Source organism: Macaca nemestrina, chromosome 5 (genome assembly GCF_043159975.1).
Source record: "Macaca nemestrina isolate mMacNem1 chromosome 5, mMacNem.hap1, whole genome shotgun sequence".
Taxonomy (NCBI): domain Eukaryota; kingdom Metazoa; phylum Chordata; class Mammalia; order Primates; family Cercopithecidae; genus Macaca; species Macaca nemestrina.
In genome coordinates this window covers 148,718,728-148,741,140 of record NC_092129.1, presented here as the reverse complement: position 1 = coordinate 148,741,140, position 22,413 = coordinate 148,718,728, and the positions used below count along the sequence as shown (strand labels likewise).

At 56.6% G+C, this 22,413-nt stretch overlaps 1 protein-coding gene across 5 annotated transcripts in view; it reads right to left on the bottom strand.

Moving 5' to 3' along the window:
• Positions 1 to 22,413, bottom strand: part of LOC105474476 (glutamate metabotropic receptor 4) — a 124,607-nt gene that overhangs the window by 65,468 nt on the left and 36,726 nt on the right. For 4 of the 5 annotated variants that reach the window (XR_982790.3, XM_011729139.3, XM_011729143.3 and 1 more), the window contains one exon: positions 3,211 to 3,427. Coding sequence is in view for 4 of the 5 variants with exons in the window: in XM_011729139.3 (XP_011727441.1) it covers positions 3,211 to 3,427 (217 nt within the window). In the remaining variant the exon portion in view is untranslated. Of the gene's footprint in view, positions 1 to 3,210; positions 3,428 to 13,897; positions 14,056 to 22,413 lie in introns of those variants that run through there. The other variant, XM_011729145.3, reaches the window with a different exon arrangement.

Below are 22,413 nucleotides of genomic sequence, written 5' to 3'. Positions count from 1 at the left end.
GGCTGTGTGACCCTAGGCAAGCCACATCACTGCTCTGAGGCTAAGTTCTCCCATCTGCAAAATGGGGACAAAACACCTAGCCCGCCGGTGTTGCACTTCGCTGCATGGTCATTACCAGGATCTGTAATACTCACAGGGGGCGTCTGGTCCAGGCAGGGCTCAGTCAAGGGCCACAGGATTGCCCAGAGCATATGTGGACAAGGGTGGAGGTGGGGAATGCCAGTGCCAGGACTTCCTTTAGGCCTGGTGCCAGTGGCCCAGTCAGTATTGAGCCACTCCAGGTGCCATCTATGGGCTCCCCACCTGAAGGACAGAGCCAGGTTCCCAACCCAGCTCCTCCGTGTTCTGGCTCTGTGGCCTTGGGAAAGTGACCCGCCCCCTCTGGCCTCCATTTCCCCATCTATAAAATGGGCATAGTCATGCTCCTCTGAAGGACCCAGAGCCCAGCACACAGTTGGCACCTAGGACTTGCTCACCACAATTCCAACATGCATCCCAGCCTGGCCAGCACGCTCTCCCCGCCACTCCCCTCCCCGGCGCTCCTCTGAGCAACTCACAGATGATTTATACTTCAGAGAACGAATCAATACAATATACAGCCAAAGACATCTTTAATCTTTCGCAGGGATTAGGCTACAAGGTACAGCGGCCTCTTTCTACCGGCCGCTCAATTCTGGTTTCAATTTGGCCAGCTGGAGTGCAGCTCTCTCTCTCCCTTTCTTTTCACCTTCTAAAAGATGTTCCTCCAAATCAAATTTCATTTATTGGGTTGCGCGAGGAGATCTAGCTGCCTAACCTGCCCTGGCCAGGCCCCCGTAGGCTGTTGCACACTGGCATGGGGTGGCCTTGGAAGTTTGGGGACATGGGAGGCCCAGTCAAGCAGGAAGCCAGGACCTCAGGGAGGTGCAGATGGTGCATGGGGCGTGGCAGGCACTGTGAGGGGCACCTCTGCCAGGACAGGAGTGCCCCATGCTGAAGGCCTTCACATAATAGCAAATTTTAGTTTTCTAGATCATGAAGTCCTTTTAAAAAATCTTGAGTAGACTTTATTTTTTCTAACCACCCAATACTTGATCAGATGTTGATTTTAAAAAAAGTAAACAATAGGCTTACCTTCAGCCAAAACACAATGCCCAGACCGCACCCCTATCTCATGCCTCTCCTGGCCCTCCAGGCTGTGTGTACATGGGCATACCTGTGTGTCCCTGTCATACCCTAGCACTTGCACAGGGGCCGGCCCAGGTGGGTCTCAGTGAGCACGCAAATGACAGAAGACAGAGAAGACAAGAGTACAGAAACAGGTGAGACCTCTAGTCCCAGAGCCAGCCCTTCTGGGTTCAAATCCCTTCTCCACCTCTTACTTGCTGTGTGGCCTGGTGCTAGCTACTATTCAGCCTCTCTGCCTGCACTTCCTCTCCTGCAAAATGGGGATGAGGCAGCATCTACCTCGTAGGGCAGGAAGGACTGCCCAGGACAGCAGGTGCTGGGCACAGAGGGAGGCCTGCATGAGCACTGGGGGTGGCTTTGAGGTCCCTCAGGGCAGGGACTGAACACAACTGAACACAGAGACTCACGGCCCTCGATCCCTTCCCCCATCCTATACCTTTGTCCCTAAATCCTGCAAAGGTCATGCCTTGAACAGAAAAGGCAGGAGGCTGGTGTGGGGAAGAGTTCAAGCCGCAAAGGAGGAAAGGAACCAGCAGAGTAGGGTAGGAGGTGCCATCCAGAGGGAGGTGCCCAGGTCTTGGGTCTGAGCAAAGGAGGAAAGGACATGTGGGTAGCCCGAGGGAGGGGCTGGGCTCTGGGGTTCTGAGGCTCTGACACTGTCTGCCAGGGTCCCCAGGTGCTATTGGCAGCCCGCCTGGAGGTAGAAGTGGAATACTGTTCACCTCTGCTTCCTTTTGCTCTGCCAGGCTGCCGGAGTGCAGAGTGGCCTGGAGCCTCAGCCATCAGTCAGCGCTGCCCCACTTCCCACCGCCCCGCTGCCCCCTCCACCAGGTGGAGGCACCCAAGCAGCTTCAGCAGTACAATTAAAGAGGCTTATCTGAGATTTATAGCAGCATTATGCTCACGGGGTGTTATCAACGGCAGCCTCCGGACACTCTGTAGTCCTTAGGAAAAGCAATTAGAGTCCTGAGGCCATGAGGGTATAAATATACAGACACTATCACCCAAGGTCTCAGGCGCTGGCAAGCTGTGTAGAGGCAGGGCTTTGGGAGAGACCAGGGGCAGGGCAGACGGGCCCTCTCTGCAGGAGGTGGGTCTGCCAGGAGGGAGAAGGGCCTCCCCGCTTCCCCCACACACCACAACAGGGCCCCGAGGAAGTCACAGGCACCATCCTTCAGCCCCACAACCTCCTAGGAGCCGTCCCATCTTGGCTCACCCCAGCCCAGGTGAAGGCCCCCCAGCCCAGGGCTGCCTGCTGCTCCCAGATGCCCACAGCTGCAGCCCACGCAGCCAGCCCTCCCAGGGCACCAGCAGAAGCAGAGACCCAGCCAGGGGCCCGCTCCCAGGCCCTGCTAGGTGGGAGTCACCTGCCAAGGGGTTAACCCTTGTTACTGCTCAGCCGCTTATCTCTGGGGACACCTGAAAGCTTTATCACAGAGCATCTGAGGACAGCAATTTAAGGCAATGCAGCAAGCTTAATGGGGGAAGGTGGCATCAGGGTATGAGGGGAAGACCTCGAGGAGAATAAATACTTGCCAGTTCCTCAGACTCCACCCACAGCGACACCTTCTTCACTGATGCCCAAACCAGCACAGGTCACCCACGGCCCTTCACCCCTCACCCCCAGCACAGACAGGTCAATTTTAGGGGCTCCAAATTCCTCATTCCTCTGAGAGCCTGCCTGGCTGTCCACCCATCTCCCGAGTCCCTGACAGCCCTCTAAACAAGGCCCTCGTCCCCACCCCGTCCCTTCCTCTGCTGTGTCGTCACAGCGGCCGCCCTGCAGGCTCCCGCACCAGGGAGGTCAACAGTGCCCTCATCTGCACACCCACGTCTGTGAAGTCCTCATACCTGCCATGCACAGGAGTCACCCAGAGCCCAGTGAGGCCATGGGCCAAACTCAGGGCTCAAAGAGGAGGACAAGGCCCACCTGGCAACAGCCAGGCAGTCAGAGCCCGCATCAGGCCCCGGCTGGGGGCTCTCGGTGGGTCAGTCACATGCCCCCAAGCCTGGCATGACCCCGCAGCCAGGCACTTGACTCACCGTCCTCACGGGACTTCTGGATGAAGGCCTCCACACCGCTCTCGCCATAGCTGCCCTCCGAGGCCACCGTGGACACGTAGTTCCACTTGAGGGCACGGACGATGTCCACCATGGCCTGGGCCTGGTACGTGTCCGAGGGCACCACGCGGGAGAAGAAGTCGTAGCGGCTGTTGTCGCTCAGGTCTGGCGCGGTGGAGGCGTAGCTGATCTGGGGTATCTGAGGGGCGAAAGGGGCTGCTGAGGGTGGTGGCTGCCCCCACCCCGCCGAGCCAGCCCCACTCCCCTACACACCAACCTCCCTCTGGTCCCCACAGCCTTGGGACCACTACAGCCCACCCCTCCCCATGGGCACTGCCTCCTCCTCCAGAAAGTCTCCCAACCAGCCTCCCTGGGGTCCCCAAAGACACTCCAACCACGCACAGGTACACACACGCACACACACACACGTACACACACCACACACATACATCCTGGGAGCCTCTGGCTGCCTCAATTTACACAAAGAGTTCAAAGATCCCAGCTCAGGGAAAATCCCCACATACATGAGATGATTCAGCCTGGGGATTTGGGTGTTAGGAGGGGCCCTGAGGGGTCAGGTGGCCCATCCCATGTCCCCAGGCAGCCCCTCTGGTCAGAACCCAGCAGACCCTGTCCCCACAGCTCTCTGCCAGCTCAGCCTCCTTCCTCATGCCCTGCTCAGAGGAGATGGAGCCTCGATTCCAGCTCCCCCGTCCCCCACTCCACCCCCAAGGATGGAAGCCCAGGAAGCTAGCAGGGTGGGCTTCAGGAAGTCCCTTCTCTCTGCAGCTGGGGACACTGAGCCCAGACAGTCACCACCCTGCTGGGTCCCACAACCCCTCCAAGGCAGAGCTGACCCAGGGCCCTGCCCCAGCCCCAGGGCTTTCTAGTCACAGGGCATCTTCCTGCCTCCACAGGCCTCACCTGGACCCTCCCCAGGCAGGCATGAGACTCAGACCCCATGCCTCCTGTAGATACACCCAACCATCCCCAGGACAGGGAAGGGGTATGGTCCCTCCTCTCCACCCCTCCCTTCCAGGGCCCCACCCACTGCTCTGCTCTCCTGGCTGGTCAGGGCCTGTGGGCTCCACTCGCCGCTTGGCCCACAGGAACACTTCTCCTTCCTGTGTGCCCTCTGCCCGCTCAGTTGTCCAAGGGGACAGGGGTGGGGAATGCATATTGATCCCGGCTGGCGTCAAAACTAAGATTTTATGCCCCTAAGGAATCACTCAGATTCAATCCTGGCCAAGAAACCTGTGGCCAGGACTTCAGGCCCAGTGGCAACCATGGGTGGGGAAATGTTCCTGGGACAGGAATACTTGGGGTGCCCCTGGCAAGTGGTGCCAGGTGGGAGGTTGGGGGTGCATCTGGCAAGTGGTTGCCCACTTGGCTAAAGCCTAATGTGTCCCTATCCCCGGGACCACCTCCCAGACCAGTCAGCTCCCCTCCTCAGGACAGGGCAGAGCTTCTGCCAACCTAGGAGCCCCACCTCAATATCCCAACATTCAACTCTGTTCACTTCAACAAATACTTTATTGAGCACCTATGATGTCCCAAGTGCTGAGGACAGCAGTGAATAAAACACTCACGGAGCTTCCTTCTGGTGGGAGGAGAGGAGCAAGCAAGCTAACAAGTACCGGGACCATTCTCCACAGCCATGAGGCCTCACAGAGTGGCATAAGGGGGTGGGACATCAGGGTGGCAGGTGGCAAGGCCAGGAAAGGCCTCTCTGGGGAGGCGACGGCCGAGCAGAGCCAGCATGAGCAAGGATAGGAAGGTATCGGAGCCCAGGGAGCGGCAGCTCCCTGCAGAATGAGCTTGGTGTGTGGGTGGCCAAGCAAGGGGCCTGTGTGGCCAGAGCAGAGCAGGATGGGGAGAGTCAACGCGTAGTAGGCCCCACAGCCTCTTAATAAACGGACAAATGACAATAAGAAAGTTGACTGGGGGCAGGGAGGGTCCACCCTCCCCTGAGAATGCCCACTGCCAAAAGCATGGCCCAGATGGCTCACTGTCCGCCTCCCCTGTGGGAAAAGCCCAAACCACTGAGACCTTCACGGGTGAGGATGTGGGTAGGGGAAACAGTTAACTGGTTTTTTGGATTTTCTAAGCAAGGGTTCTAAGCAAGGGTTAGAAACCCTAAGTTCTGAGTGCTTTGCCTGAATTCCCTCATGTGACCCTCACAGCCTTAGGAGACAGCTATTGTAATTATTCCCATTGTACAGCTGAAGAAACTGAGGCCAGGGGAGGTGAAGTCACTTGCCCAAGTTTTTTTTCAGCTGGTGAGAGGCAGAGCTGGGATTTGAGTTTAAGCAGTGTAGCTCCCCAAATTCTACTTGAAACTGTCTCCCTAGGAAGTGTGGGAGAAGCTGTGGAGGGAGGCTGAGGGGAGAGCAGACAGGAGAGAACCTTAGGGTTCTAAGCAGAACAAGGGTTAACTCCCAAACCCCCTCACTGTAGCTCTTGTGGTCTTTATAAAATGGCATGTACTACATTATCCACTGGCACTGTTTGTAACAGTAAAACTTTGGAAACAACCTGTATGTCCATCAAGAGGGGATTGTTTAAAGAAGTTCCAGCCAGATAAGGAATATTACACAGCTGTGAAAAGGAACGAGGCTGATTTCCAGGCACTGCTCTGGGTGGGTCTCCAAGATATTGTGGGGTAAAAATAACAGCAATAAGGAGGCAACATGCAGGTGGAAGCTGTTTACTGTGTGAAAGGGGAAGTGCATACTGGTTGCTCTGAAACAAAACATGTGCATTGCCTCAGGGGAGGAAAGCAAGTGGCCGAGACAGGATCGGGCAGGGACCTTTCACCTTCTACCCTTTGTAGGTTTCCAGTGTTGAACCATGCACATCTTCACCCATTTGGAAAGCAAACCACACTTGAATATACCTGAATCTATGTGTCCCCTCGCCTGCTCTGTCAGCAGTGACTGAAAACTAGCCCAGTCCTCTCTGCCTTGGAGAACACTTAGCATAAAAACAGCACCCTCTAAAATGTGAGCTCTGACTGGATATTTTTTAATTCACTTTAAGGTTGTGATTTTTGAGGTCTGAAAATGGTATTCGAGTCATGGCTGGTTTGTTTTTAAGAAATCTTGTGTCTTAGAGCAGTTTCTCAGCCTTTGCACTCTTCACGCTGTGCAGGGGAGGTTAGCTCTTTGTTGGGGGGAGGTCCCTGAGAGACAAGTGTTTTGTTTACGTCTCTCGCTGGCCTCTGCTGCGCCTCAGCCAGGAGCGATCATCACCTGCCTGCCTCCACGCCCCTCCTGATCAGAAGCTTGTCCCTACTTCTGGTGTTTCCTCCCACCGGGCCTTGGCTCCCGGGAGAGGGAAGGAGGCCCACTCCGGTTTCTGGACTTGCTCAAGCCAGGCCTCACAGCATGCGGCAGATGGAAACAGAGGCCCCCCCAGATGAGGTGGCTCCTTCTCTCTCATCCCTATTCCTCCTTCCAAGCTCCTGTCTAGGCCCAGGTGGTGCTCAGCACAGGTGGTGAGCAGGATGGACAGATGGATGTCCGGGCATCCCCTGTGGGGCCAGTCTCGTTAGAAGCCTTCAGACCCTGGCCCACATCCAGAGCGGGGCCCTGGCACACTGGCCCCAGCCCACGGCACACACTCCATTCCCCAGAGGGTGGGAGGCCAAGCATGCGCTCCTGTAGGATACGCATGTCAGCCTGCAGAAGAGCCCCAGGCCCCTGATTTCAAGAGCCCAGGAGGGGCCCCTGACCTTCCCCCAATAATTCCTGAGACACTGGAACAAGGACCCAACCCTGAGACACGGGTGTGGGAATCAGGCTCCTGAACAGGATCCCAGGGATAAGCCAGCCTCCTGTGATGTGTCCACCTGCCAGCCTCTCCTGTCTGCTCTCCCCCCAGCCTCCCTCCTCAGCTCCAGCCCCTCCCACACTTCCTAGGGAGACAGTTTCAAGTAGAATTTGGGGAGCTACACTGCTTAAACTCAAATCCCAGCTCTGCCTCTCACCAGCTGAAAAACAACTTGGGCAAGTTACTTCACCTCCCCTGGCCTCAGTTTCTTCAGCTGCACAATGGGAATAATTACAATAGCTGTCTCCTAAGGCTGTGAGGGTCACACGAGGGAATTCAGGCAAAGCACTCAGAACAGCGCCTGGCAGGCGGTGAGCACTAAGGGTCAGCTCTTAGGGGAGCTGTCATTCCTCCGCTAAACTTCCTCTGGCAGCAATCGCCTTCTCTTGCCTCTCTCTGACTTTACCTCCTAGGACTCTCCCTCTCTTCCGGCCCCCTCCCATCACGCACTCTCTCCATAGTCTCATTGTTGTCACTGTCATTGTCACAGGGACATCCTGGGAATGCTATCGGGCTCTCCAAGGCTCTCTTACCCCAACCTGGAGTGGAGGGATGGGGGGCAGGAGGTGTCAGGGGCCGCCACAGGTGGGCAGGGAGCCATGTCTGCGTCTAAGCAGGTGACTGTGACAACCTGGCCCATGTGGGGCTCTGACGTCTCTTCAACTCCCACTGTCTCCGCAGCCCAGCCCGAGCAGGAGGGGGACGTGCAATTTACATTCTCCTCAGAGAACGCTCCTCTCCTCTCCCAACAGCAGCAGCAGGAGGGGAGGGAGACAGCGGTGCCCGCCCCGGTGCCAGCTGCTCCATCCCTCTGCCTCCTTTGCTTCCCTCACCCAACACATTGAGCACCTACTGTACACTGGGCACTGTTCCAGGTGCTGGGGACGCAGCAGCTTGTGTCACACCCTCAAGGGACAAGAGTCAGAACTCAGATTCCAGCAGCCCCTGACCAAGTACAGGCATCCTGCTCTAGGTCCCTCTGTCTGTCCCTTTCTCCTTCCTCTTTGTCTATCTTCCTCTGTCCCCAGAGCCCATGACCTCATCTCCCACATCCAAATCCCCCTGCTCATCAAGGCCCAACTTAAATGTCACCTCCTCCAGGCAGCCCTCCCTGAGCCCTCATCCTTCAGAGGGGGCCTAGCCTTCCACAGCACTGAATGCGGCCGCTCCAAGGGCACCAGGCACATCCTCCCGGTGTTACTGTTCTCTGCCTACTCATCAATTCAACAGGCCTTCTAAGCACCCCACCTTGTGCAGGCAAGGCCACGTGGAGAGATGCAGAGGTGAACTAGACTCTTCCCACCCCCAAACACTAGTCAATACCCACTGCATCCTGGGAGACACCAGCAGAGATGGCAGAAAGTGTTTGTGCAAAAAGTGCTCCACTGTCTGGGCCCCCTGATGAGGGGTAGGTTGTACGGCCCCCTGGAGTGACACACAGTGTGCCTGCAGCCACCACCCAGGAGAGCCTCGGCTGAGATAAGGGGTGAGCGGCTGAGGGGTGGGAGGATGCATGAAGAAACCTCTCTTCCTCTTCCCCTGTCTCTGGCTTCCAGAGTGACAAGGAGGTCCATGCCACATGAGGAAAGACAAAAGCTGCTTCCGGACTTAACCAACAATGAAGATGGATTTCAAGTACATCTGAGTGTGTGTGCGCATACACACATGCACGTGGGCGCATGGGCTATAGCATGTGTCCTGAGCACATGGGTGCCCTGCACATTCATTCATTTATTCCCCCTACAAAGAGGCATGGAGCACCCACGGCCTCCGGGCATAGTTCTGAGGGCTGGGGATGGACTATGGACAACTGCCCTCAGTGGGCTCCAGTCTAGATGGAGGCAGATCATGCAGAGGTGCATCATAAGCTTCTGAGTCTGTTAGATGGGGATAAGGAGCGAGGAAAAAAAAGAAAGGAAAGGAACAGGGGAGTGTTGCAGAGTGGCCAGGAGAGACCTCTCTTACAGGGCGATGTCTTTGTCAGGACCCCAGCAGGGAGGGGTATTTGAGGCCAAGGTGTTTCAGGCCAAGGGAGCAGCCAGTGCAAAGGCCATGTGTGCATGCCTGTGTGTGTGTGTGTGTGAGATCATGGTGCATGCCTGTGTGTGTGAGCATGTGTGCATGCCTGTGTGTGTGTGTGTGTGTGTGTGTGTGTGTGTGATCATGGTGCATGCGTGTGTGTGTGTGTGTGTTTGTGTGTGAGATCATGGTGCATGCCTGTGTGTGTGAGCATGTGTGCATGCCTGTGTGTGTGTGAGCATGTGTGTATGCCTGTGTGTGTGAGCATGTGTGCATGTGTGTATCCAGGCACACACATGTGTTTAGTGCCTGGATCTGCCCTCGGGCTGCCCCAGGCCCAGCCAGCAGCCTCACACAACCAGCCCAGGCATGCTGATACCGGCTAGCACACAGGCGGTGACCCAGAAGGCCACAGCTCCAGCTCTGGGTAACTGGTTCCCAGAACCGCAGCATCTGAAAATCCACTGAGGGCAGCTGGTCCACATCCCACGCCATCCAAAGGTGGAACGAGGATGCTGGAGGGCAGGGAACGTGTCCAGCGTCTCAGTGCCCACCCGGAGCACAGTACTCAGAGTCTCTGAAGGCTGGAGCTTTGTTCAAGACTGTTCGGCTCAGTTAGGGTTGAAATCCCCACCACAACCCCCACAAGGCCTCATATGCCCCAAGTCAAGTGACCAGATATCCAGGGCCATCACCACAGACACCCCAGGGGCTACCTGACAAAACCCACACTCCTCTGCCTGTGACCTTTTCTGTTAAAAGCACCTTGCCTTTCCTCCTCTGCCCTAATGCTTGGCACAGCATGTAAGTGTCCAGCACCCATCAGAGCCACCCTGCCCGGGGCTGTGACCCAGCTTCGCTATCCAACTCTGCAACCTTAGGCAATCCAGTGAACCCTCTCAGTTTCCTCCCCATAAAGTCATCACAATCACAACAGAAAGGACTGCATCAGCAAATACACAAAAAGTGCTTAGAACAGGCCGGGCGCATGGGGGCCCTGGGCAAATGCTAGATATTCTTATTAGAGAGAAAGGCAGGGCTAGGATCATTGTGCCCATTTTGTAGATGAGGAAGCTGAGGCCTGGAGAGATGATAGTGTCCTCTGAGTATCCCCATCAGGAGATGTCAGAAACAAGGTGCTGACTGAGCTGCTTGGGCCCCTGTTCCCACCCTCCTGGGCATGCCCTGCAGGCCTCCAGCTCTGCCCCACCCTCCCTGCTGACTCTGCTCTTTCTGTTCCACCCACAGGCCAGGCCATGCCACCACAGATTGAGTCTGGGATCTTGCAGCCACCTCTGGCCACCAGCCTTGGCCCAGCCAGGACCCAGGCAGACCTTAAGATCCCCACCTGGCCGGCGTAGCCCCTATCGCCCAGGGAGCAGGGGAGCCTGCGCGGGCCGGCACAAGCCCCAGGCTTGGCTGCATGCTCCTTGCCCTTCTGATCCTGGCTGCTTTAGGCCCTCCACCACCGGGCTCTCAGCATCAGCTGTTTGCTTCACAGATAAAAGCTAGTGATGCTTTTAGGTACATGAAAGCTGTGGTGGACAGGAACGTGTGGTTCAGAGAAAGAGGAGGAGAGTGCCGGCTTCCAAGGGCCTTGCCTGCAACATCCCCCACCCTGACTCCTCAGGGGCCTGAGTGGTGCAGCCTCCCCCACAGGGCCTTAGCTGCAGACATTGGGGCGGGGCGGCCAGAGGTTCAAGAGGAGGGGTTGCCAACTGCCCTTTCCTTCCTCCCTCCCTCTGTGGGCTGGGAGCGGGTCTCACCTGCACACTCAGTAGGGCTCCCCTTCACAGAGCACCTGAGCACCCCTCTGGCCAGGTGCTGGGGACACAAATTTAAATAACACTCAGAGAATCAGCCTAGTTGGGGAGTCAGACTTGTGGCTGGGAGAACAAAGATTCCCCCCAATCTCCCATGGGCAAGGGAAGAGCCACAGGGTGAGGGGAACAATGGCAGGGCCTGGGGCCAGGCTGGCTGTGCACAGAGGCCCAGCCACAGGGCCTTCCCAGGCCCTGCTAAGGAGGGCAGGACTTTCCTGGGAGCCAGGGCAGCTGTGGAGGGAGCCTGGGCAGGGGTACAGGTGGTCAGAATGGCCCTCAGCCTGCAGGGGAAGAGTCTGGAGAGGCAGGCCTGGCAGTCCAGGAGGAGGCGGCGAGTGCACGGCAGACAGTAGCTGACGCTGCCTGATCTGGGACAGGGGCTTCGGGGTGGAGGGGAGGTGGGTGGCAGGCACTTAGCGGGAGACTCACAGCATTGGGGATCAATTATATGTGGTCACAGAGAGAGTGGGGACCAGCAGGGGGTGCAGGGAGGCAGCAGAGGGAGTAGGGTGGGGCCAGCACACGGAGAGGACGCCAGCAGTCCCCAGCCTTCAGCCCTGACCGGGCCCATCGCTGATGCACACCACTGGGTTCAGGAGCAGAAGGTTAGAGTAACCCAGACATCTTGGGACAGCCCCACGGAGGCCTCACACACCCATGCCCTCCACGGAGCTGTCCTGACCCCAGTGACCAAAGAACAAGGCCTAGGGGAAATGGCGGGGGGCACCTGGGCAGGGGACTGAGTGGGCACAACTGGGTGGTCTTTGGGAGTAGCAGGATAGACCCCAGATCAGGAGACTGTCTGTCCTTACCCCAGCAACTCCTCCAGGGACACACAATGGGGCCCTTTGCCTTCAATGCCGCCTTCCCTGACACTCATCAGAGCCATCTGGGAACACCAGCCCCTTCCCCACAGACCCTCCAGGAATTCGAATCAGGCCTGCCTGGGCGCTCACCTCAGGACTTGACGCCCTCATTAATCAGATCGATTCCTCTGCTCTGTGGACGCAGACCAGCTGCCAACTCCTGCCCTGAGCATCCAGTCACTCTGGGGCCTGACCATGTGCCCCTGTCTGGCCCTGGCCAGCCGACCCGTGCCCCAGTGCACAGGTCACAGATCAGCCTGCGAGGGCCCACCCTGGACCAGCCCGGACTCGGTCTTCTTCCTGTTAGCTGAAGAAGCTGCAGTTGCCACCCCAGGGCCCTTGGCCTCCCTTGCTCTGCTCCTCCCCCCAGCCTGGAGATGGACCTCCCCTCTGCCCAGTTCCAGGGTTGCTCTGGCCCTCCTCTGCCCCTGTAACCTATGCCCCCCACGATACAGCCCCCTTCCTATCACACCACGACCTGCAGTTTCCCCTCTGTGATGGAGAGTGCACGTCAGAGTGTCCTAGGCTGCAGGCACTATCATCAAAGACAGTAGAACTGGCCATGAGGCCCATGCGGTCCCTTTGCCTCAGCTGCTCCTGTAGCCACCAGCCTCCCCCCATACACTCTCCCAGAATCCACCCATGCTCCTCCAAAGCTCTGTCTGCTCATTCATTAATTCACTCACTTGACCAGGTTTACTGAGCACCCACTGAGTACTCTGCATGATCCCTGCCTTCCTGGAGCTGACATCCGAGTGGGAGAGACAATCGATAGTGAATGAATACACACAGAACTAATGCTGGGTGCTGGGCAAGAGCCATCAGCCCAGCATTTCAAGATCTCTGCCTTCTTGGGACCACTTGAAAAGTTGTGGACAATGAGCTGAGAGCAGAGCATGCCCATCGCTTCTGTCCCACTGCACTGAATTGCAGTCCTGAGACCTACAGGGTACACATTTCCTCTGCTACTATAAGCAATGGGTCCCTGAGCAATGTTCCAGCCCAGACTGGGTCCCCGAGCAGAGTGCCTAGCCAACCCCCAGAGACATGTAACACAGCAAGAGTTAAGCTGACGCTATTTTAAGCCACGGAGCTTTGAGGGTTGTTTGTTATGGCACCATCACCTCGCCTATGCTGACAGACCCAAGGAGCAGTAAACATTAGGCTCCAGCTCTGGGAGAACTAGGAATGACTCTTATTTATCTCCACCTCAAGGCCCTGGATGTGTCAAGTTCACACTCATCACAGGCTGGTTTGGGCAGAATTGTATTGAATTAAATTCACACGCATACATGCAATCCTCATCATCATGAGAGCTAACACTTATCGGGTGCTTACTATGTGCCAAGAACTGTCCTAAGTAGCTTCATGCACCCTAACACCTTCAATCTTAGAATAGCACTATGAGGTGGGCCTTCTTATTCTCCCCATTTTTCTGAAACTGAGGTACAGAGATGTTAAGTTACTTGCCCAAGCTCACACAGCTAGTGTGAGCCAGGATTTGAACTCGGACTAGCTGCAGACTCCATGCTGCTGTCAGGTAAAACCTGTCTCCTCTGTACATGGTGGGCCTACACATGCATATGCATTTACACACACACACGCAACATCTACACACATACACTGAGAATCTGAGGGTGACGCTGCAGCCTCTAGTGAGAAGGCCGCCCCCATCCTGTGGGGCAGGATCCTCAGGGCAGTAGCCGGGAGACCAGCCCTGCTTCCTTTCCTTGCTGAGCCCCCACCTCTACTCCTGGCTGTCAAACTAAGGGCTGAAGTGGCCCACTCGTCTCCAGCACAAAAGATCGGGCAGGAGCCCTGGAAAGTTGTATAAAATGGCTCTGCTTTGAGCAATAGCTAGTTTCTATACATAATTATTAATTTCATGCTTATTATATGCAAACCTGTCTCCCAGACGAGATGAAATTGATTTAATTAGAAATTCCATCATCAAGCCTTTTGCATCTGAACTTTTAATTAGGATCACCAACCCCACACGAGGCTGCCAGAGAGTGATCTCGTGGCCCCTGACTTCTCTCCCGGAGGCCAGGGGTATGGCCAGGACGTGTGGACCACCACTGCCACCTGTGCCCTAGTGGCCAGGTCAGGGTCCCTCACTAGGATCCTAACCTGTCCTCCACCCCCACAGCATGGCCCTGAAGTCCCAAGGGTCCTCTTTTTTCTCTTGGCACCATCATGGGGAAACAGCTTGGGAAGAGTTTGTACCATCTTGCAGCCAGCGGGAAGGACTGGGGCATTTAAGGTGTGCAGGGGACAGGAGCAATAACAGGCCTCCCCGCTTCCTGCAAAATTGACACACCAGCCTTCCTTTGGGAGCCCCTGCCAGGTGCTAATAAAATGCCCTTTACGGCTCAGCTCAGAGCAGTCTGTCAGAATTACCCGCAACACTTGGCATTTTAACAAAGCATTTTCATGCTCAACACCTCTGACCTCATCTCCAACCACTCCCAGCTTGGCCTCACTGACTCAGCTCCAGTCACGCCAGCCTCCTTACTGAGCCTCGAACTCTCCAGGCACACTTAGCCTCAGGGCCTTTGCACTGGCTGTTCCGCTGCCTGAATGCTCTTCCCCCAGACATGCCTGCGGCTCGCTCCCTCTCATCCCTCACTTCAAGACTTTGCTCAAACGTCTTCTTCTCAGGCAGGCCTTCCCTGACCAATCCCACCTCCCTCCCCTGCACCCCGCCTTCACCTCCTCTGCTTTGATTTTCTGCACAATGATCGCCTACTAACACACTATATTTCCTTACTTAATTCATACAGTATCCATCTCCTTCCAAAACAACAGCCTGGGGCTTCATGCTATCCCCCCACTGTGTCTTCAGACACCTGGCACAGGACAGGTGTTCATTGAACAAAGGGGACACCTCATTCCCTGTGCACAGCCAGCCCATGAGACAAGCACCTCAGTGCTGAAGTGCCTTCAGCCGGTGAGGAAGCCGAGGCCCAAAGCCTCAGGGCCTTGTCAAGGTCACAGAGCTGGTCAGCAGCTCCAATTCTCACATGGTCTGACGCTGCGCCCGGGCAAGCCAGTGGCGTCACTCTGCAGTAAGCGGGCCACCCACGGCAATGCCCGGCACACAGAAGGTGCTCTGAGGTCTCCTTCCTCCCTCCTGGGTTCAGGCAGGACCCTCCCTCTGGCATCCCTCGCCTCCTGGGACCTGTCGCACCGTGTCCCCCACTGACACCCCCAGAAGCAAATGCTGAGAAGCTGCCCCATGACACCCCTGTCTCCCCATCCCCGGGTTCTGCCCAGCCTCTTATCAGGAGAACAAGCGGACACTTGGATTAATTTCCAGGCCCGTTCTGAATTATGTTTTCCAGGAGAGAACCAGACAGACGCAGGCAACAGGCCTTTGAACAAATATTTCCCCAGAAAGCGCTTTATTCAGTCCCTTGTCTCACCCTTTTAAACATTACATGTTTTCTTAGGAGCCCAGGAAAAAAGAGGGGCCCGATAAGGCATGGAAGCTGGAGAAGAATAGAGGGCATGGAGTGGAGAGCCTCGGCGGTGCTGACAAAGGAGGCGGCTCGATGCAGGCTCAGAGGCAGGGCCGCAGATAAGAGCACCCGAGAGAGCGGGCGGAGGCGTGGACGAGGGAGAGAGCAAACGTGATCCTCAAATCAGCACTTGTCCTATTTCATAGGCGAAATGTAGATCAATAAATTACACTCACGTTTGCAGGTTTTACATGCTGACTCAGTAACCTTGTCAACAGTGATCCGTCGGGGGAGGCCAGGAGGAGCCCAGGTGGGCAGGGCAGAGGCCCATCGAGGAGCCCCAAGGGTCACAGCCATGCCCCCTTTTCCAAGGAGGGCTCAAAGTCCAACTTTCAGAGGTAAGAAGCTGCCTCACTGAGTGACCTTGGGCAAGTCACCTCCTTTGTGAGCCTCAGTCTCCTCACCTGTCCGCAGGCACCATGGTGAGAGACTGGCGTGTTTCAGGCACTGCGAGGGTCCCGAGGGAGAATGGGTGTTACAGAAGCCTGGGGAGAGGGGAGGAATTGGCCCAGATGTTCGGAGCCAGTCATGCACCTCTCTCACACACAGGAGGTGCGGCAGAGGCTCATGCACAGCCTTGCTTGGTAACCCTCACCACGGCCCCAAGGTAGAAAGCTGGAGCCCGATCCTCAGATGAGAAGCTGCCCCTCCGAAGCTGAGGAACGTGCCTGGGCTCATACACAGGCCCACCCAATGGCAAGCCGGGCTTCCTCTGTGCCACGGTGCTGTCTGTGGGCCAGGACACAGGCAATGCTGACCCTAGGTCACACCCAAATGTCCAAGGGGCAGGGAGAGCTGGGGGCAGCCCAGGGAGGCTGTGGGACCCAAAGGGGTCAGGCTGAGGGTGGGGCAGGGCGGGCTTCCCCAGGGCTGGGGACACGGAGCGGACTGGGCCAGGGCCAGGCATCCTTGCCAGTGGGCGGGAGGCGGCAGCAGCACGAGGCTACTGGAGTGTGCTTGTCATCATAACAGGACTGGTGGCTGTCGGCTAACGAGCACCTACTCTGTGCCAAGCACTTCATGTGGATTATTCACTTCTCCCTCACACAACAATCCCATGAAGCGAACATTACTTATTACCTTCATTTTTCAGATGAGGAAACGGAGGCCCAAGAATACATGGAAACAGGATGATACAGCAAGTGGCAAAATGAGATTTGGTCTGTCTGGCCCCAGCCCCTGAGCACTCTCACCCCCTGCTCCCTCCCCACCTGGCACACACTGTGTGTCCATTCCCAGCCTCCTACCCTTTGCCTACACCATCCCCGCACCCAGGAAGCAGCCCGGATGGGGAGCTGAGAGTCCCAGTTCCAGGTCTTTCCCCACCACATTCCTTGGGCGCCACTTCACATCTGTGAGCCTCAGTTTCTGCATCTGTTCAATGGGGGCTTAATTAGGTGACCACTGCTGCTCTCATGGGTAAGGACAGAGGGGCCTCCACAAGGTGGGAGTAACAACATCCGAAAGCCCCTTCTCCAAAAGCCGACAATCCTCACACAGGCAGGCGCGGGTCTGGGAAAACCTCAGTGTAGTGCCTGGGGTGTCCGTAACTGCACCCCACGTCCTGATGACCACATCACCAGGAGCACTGAGTGCTGGCAACGGGGCGTGGCTAGGCCAAGAAAATTAACCATGGTGTCTGCCCAGTGCACTCTCGAGTCAAGTTAATGTGCAGCGCTGTGTGTAATATATTGCACTATATTAATATAATATGATATAATGGGATGTATTACCATTATTGAACACATGAGCCGATAAAAGTCACATCACCATCTTTCCCCATAATTTATATCACAGCCAGGCCAGGGCCAGGCTGGCAGCCCCAGGCTGGCAGAGAGAAGGCCCTCCTGGGGCTCTGGGGGCTTCCACTGGGGAAAGGGAGCCTGACCCCTGGGAGGGGGGCCAAAACCCAGCTCGGAAGGAAGATGCAGGCAAGGCTAGGTGACCGGCCAGGCTGGGGGTGCTGAGCTGCGGCTGGGGCTGCTTGGTCCCCTCTCCCCAACGCCAGTCCTCATTGCACTTGGCCCCACTGCAGTATTTGACCTGGGTAGTCCCTTCCTCGCTTGGTGGTCCCACTACTCCTGGTCCCCTCCTTCCTCCCAGCTTCCTTTGCTCGTCCTGCCTCTTGTCCCTGATCCGACCCTGGCGGCCCCCAGGGCTCAGCGCTCCCTTCCCTCTGTCTGCCTCTCCACTCACTCCCTGGGGCCTGGGATTGCCCTCTCAGGGGTTCACCAGATCTCACCACGGCAGGCGAGGAGACAGAGCATGCACCCCTGAGCTCCAGGCTCCCATCCAGCTGCTGCTCCCCTGGGCTATCCAATGGGTGTCCCAAACTCAGCAGGTTCAAAGTCCTTCCCTGCCAGGTAACTGCTACTCTGCCTTCCAGCTGTGCAGGCCAGAGTGTTGACAAAGTCCTTGAGTCCTTTTCTCACACATCCCAAACCTGATTTATCAGCAAATATTGTTGGCTCTACTTGAAAAGAGATCCAAAATCCAACCACGACTCACCTCCTCCATCAGGACCACCCAGGTCCACAGCTCCAGCATCTCTGGCTGGGCTATCACAACAGGGCCCTTAGCCTCCTGCTGGTCTCCTGCCTCCCACACTTGCCGTTCCCACACACATGCACGGTGCATTCCCACCTGGCAGCTAGAGGAACCCAATTAAAACCTGAGTGACACCACAGGGCTCCTTTCTTTAAGAGGATCCCGGCCGGGCACGGTGGCTCAGGCCTGTAATCCCAGCACTTTGGGAGGCCGAGACGGGCAGATCACGAGGTCAGGAGATCGAGACCATCCTGGCTAACACGGTGAAACCCCGTCTCTACTAAAAATACAAAAAACTAGCCGGGCAAGGTGGCGGGCGCCTGTAGTCCCAGCTACTCGGGAGGCTGAGGCAGGAGAATGGCGTGAACCCGGGAGGCAGAGCTTGCAGTGAGCTGAGAACCGGCCACTGCACTCCAGGCTGGGCGACAGAGCAAGACTCCGTCTTAAAAAAAAAAAAAAAAAAGAGGATCCCATCACGGCCAGGCGTGGCAGCTCATGCCTGTAATCCCAGCACCTTGGGAGGCCAAGGCAGGTGGATCACCTGAGGTTAGGAGTTTGAGACCAACCTTGCCAACATGGTGAAACTCCGTCTCCACCAAAAATACAAAAATTAGCCAGGTGTGGTGGCCGGCGCCTGTAATCCCAGCTACTCAGGAGGCTGGAGCAGGAGAATCGCTTGAACCCGGGAGGCGGAGTTTGCAGTAAGCTGAGATCGCGCCACTCCACTCCAACCTGGGAGACAGCAAGGCTCAGTCTCAAAAAAAAAAAAAAAGAAAGAAAGAAAGAAAAGAGGCTCCCTTCTCATAGAGTAAAAACCACAGTCTTTCAATAGCTCCCAAGGCCTCTACATGACCTGCACCATTAGCCCCCTGGCCTCCCTTCCTACCACCCTCCCCCTCACTCACCCTGCTCCAGCCATTCCAACATCCATGTTGTTCCTGAACAGGCAGGAGCAGGCAGGAGCCCACCTCAGGGCCTTTGCACTGGCTGTTTCCACACACTACTTCCTGCAACACCACACCTTTCACTCACGCATCTAGTGAGGAATGTCTGCCTCCCGTTGGCACATCAGTTCCCTGAGGGCAGGGGATAGATCTGCCTTGCTCACTGCTGGAGCCCCGGGACTTAGGACAGTGCCTGGCACCCACACCGTCATCTTGCAGGTTCTGCAAATAAATATTAATGACAACTACAAACAGGCGAGCCTGAGCAATGGTCGGTTTTCACCTGCTTCTCATCATCAGGTTTCTTCAAGATTCTGCTGGGGGATATTTTCTGCTTGCAAAGAGAATTTGGAAACTCCTGGCCTGGTGTGGATAAGGCAGCTGAGGAATGGATGGGCCAAGCAGCCAGCAATTCAGCCAAGACCACAGGCGGCTGGAGGCTGGCCCCTCCCTCCGCCCAGCACAGCCTCAATGGCCCTGGGGCAGAGCTGGCTGCTGAGCACTCAGCCTGCAGGGGGTATCTCCGAAGCCAGGGGTGAGAAGGACCCCAAGGGATCTTTGGCTGATTCCTGGCTGCCTCCCACGCTGTCCTTGGACACTGGCAGCCCCTGGCTCTGACCTGATCTCTGGTGGTGCCCGCAGGAAGGGGCCCACATACAGGTACTCATGGTAACCTTCCACTCCCTCTAGCACCTGGCAAGGGGGGGAGGCAATATGGCTCCACTCCATGATGGACACATTCAGAATATACCTCCTGAGCACCTCTATGCGCCTGGCACCACGGCAAGCACCAGGAGGCCACAGTAAGCGAAAGCAGACAAAGCTGTGAGCTCGTGAAACTGAGTCCAGCAGGAGAGCTGGCCTCTCACCAGACCCACACGCCAACACACACAAAATCGTGATGTCCGAGAGGCGGTGGGGATGAGAGCCTGGAACAAGGTCCTGGATCTGGTCAGTGTAGCAATGGAGGGCTCCCCTGAGGAGGCGGCATTTGGCTGACATCTGGAAGATAGGTAGGCAAAACCCAGGTGAAGAGGGGAGGGAAGCACATCCCAGACAGAAGGGGCAGCAGGTACAAAGGCCCTGTGGCCAAGGGCCCATGGCAGGTTCAAGAAACTGAGAGGCCAAAACAGAGGATGGGAGACATAGCATGATGGGCAGGATGGGCCCTGGATACCAGCAGGAGGCCATTGCAGTAGTCCAGGTGAGAGGAGACAGCAGCCTGGACTGGGATGTCTATGGAGATGGAGAGAAATATGACCCTCCCTCAAACCCTCTGGCTCCTGGGTGTCTCCTCCTTTGACAAACAGTTGACAAGCCCTTGCCTAGACACTGAGCACACCAAAAACACAAGGGCCTGGAGCCAGGAGACAAGGCTAACAAGTTCTCCAAAGCCAGCTGCATGGTTCCCCTCTGGGCCCATTCTTTCAAGAAAACAATGGTGCTGTGGGTTCTCTAGCTACCCCTGCAGCACAGGCAGGGCGAGGAAGGGCAGGGACCCAGCCCAGAGCAGGAGAAGAAGGCCACCCTACCCCACCTCTGCCATTGCCACACTCCGCAGCTCCGTGAGCTTGCCACGATGGGAAGACCTGAATTCTAACTCACCGCATGACCTCAAAGCAGACGGTCCTCCTTCCTGTGCCCCAGGTTTCTCATCAAATAATCCTAACAGCCACTATAATAAGAGTTAACAGCTCTCAAGCACTTATGATGTGTCAGGCTCTGCTCTTAGCACTGCTTATGCATTAATTTATTTAGGCCTCACCAGAAACCTGTTGCAGACAGAGCTGCTAGTGCCTAGCCCAGTGCACTGCGGAGGGGACTTGCCCAGGGATACTCAGCTGATAAGTGGCTGAGCCGGGGCTTGAACCTTCGCAGCCGGCCTCTGCCTGCCATCACACTATGCTGCCTCCACAGAGAAATAAGGATTGGATGGAATCACCTGAGACCCTCTGGCTCTGTCGTGGCAGCCTCCTATGATCCCCAGCCCAGAAATCCAACCTCCCAGCTTCTCTGGAAGGATGGCAGACCTGATTGGGGGGGGCCTCCCCCGCAGCCCTTCTACTTCCCTCCACGCCTGCAGAGACCTTCCAATGTCCAGTTCAGTGCCCACAGTGTGCCAGGTGCTGGGATGTGGCAGAGAACAGGTCAGCTCCTGCCCTGTATTGAGGATCTGCTTCTGCCATCTCCTGGCTGCCCACCAAGGTCTCCCGCTCACGAAGGCACTGGCACCAGCCCCCCATCCCTCCCTCTCACCTCCCCTCCTGTACCGGTGCACCTCGAGGTCCCCTCTCAGCTAGAGTGCCTGCAACCCTCACTCAGGTCTGCTCCAGGGACCCACCTGTGATAGTGCTTTCCACCGTCATCTCCCTTCATGCCACCCCTATAGCAGCCCTTCCCAGTAGGAATTATTACCCGCCACTCAGCGTGAGAACCTGGGGACTAGAGAGAAGTTGCTGTCCTCAGCTGCCAGCAGCTGATTGCAGCCCAGGCCCACTAATGCCAACCCCTCATTGATCTTAGCCCTTCCCACCCTGTCCCACCCACTCAGGCCCCTGCCCCAGAATCTTCATAAAAGGCGGAAGGTTGACAAAGCTCTGCCACCACCAACCCAGGCCTCATTGGGTCCCTGCAGGGGCTGCCTCTGGAGCAGAGCCTGCAGAGAGGCCTGCCACCCCAGTCAGCAGGCACAGCCAGGCCTCCCGGGCACCAGCAGACAGTGGGCATCTGCAGAGTACATTCAAAGAGGGGCCCAAAGCCCTGCCCAGTCCTCCAAGACCTCCACAATGCCTGCTGTCCAGTCTCAAAAGCGGATTTCTGTTCAAACCCACCCATGTCTCCTGGAAGGGGGCCTTTAACCATAGACTCTTAGCTGTGGAGGGCAGGATTACCCCCTACGGTATCCTTGACTGGGGCCTCTGGCTTCTGCTGGCCTGCCTCCTGCAACAGGCAGCTCATCACTCTACACAGTAGTCAATTCCAGCACCTGCGGCTACCAGGCTTTCAGGATACTGAGCTGAAGTCTGCCTCCCTCTCACTTTCATGTGGTTCCAAGTTCTCTGGAGCCATGGAGACCCTGCCTGTGCCCTCAGCTGGAAGGACCTCCAAGGCTCTTTGACTCTCTGTTCCATGTACACCTCCCCAGCAGCCTGCTCCCCTTCCCTGGGTGGTCTAGGTCCACACATGTGCACACGGACACATGTGGGACACAGTGGGTCACATGTTCAGGCACAACCGTCACTTAAACCATGGTGTCCCTTGGGAGGCTGAAGTGGGCAGATTGCTTGAGCTCAGGAGTTCAAGACCAACCTGGGCAATACAGCAAGACTGTCTCCACAAAAAATTTAAAATTAGCCAGGCATGGTGGAGAACAACTATAGCTCCAGCTACTTGGGAAGCTGAGGTAGGAGGATCGCTTGAGCTCAGGAGGTCGAGGCCACAGTGAGCCACGACTGCGCCCCTGCACTCCAGCCTGGGTGAAAGAGCAAGACCCTGTCTCAAAAACAACCACCAAAGAAAAAAAAAACCCACTTGTTGTCCCAAGCCCTCCCACACTGAAGGAAAGCCTTGGCCCTGCGTCGGCTCCACTGCCTCACTTACCTCTGCTCTTACCAGCCCCACTCCCCCACCGACC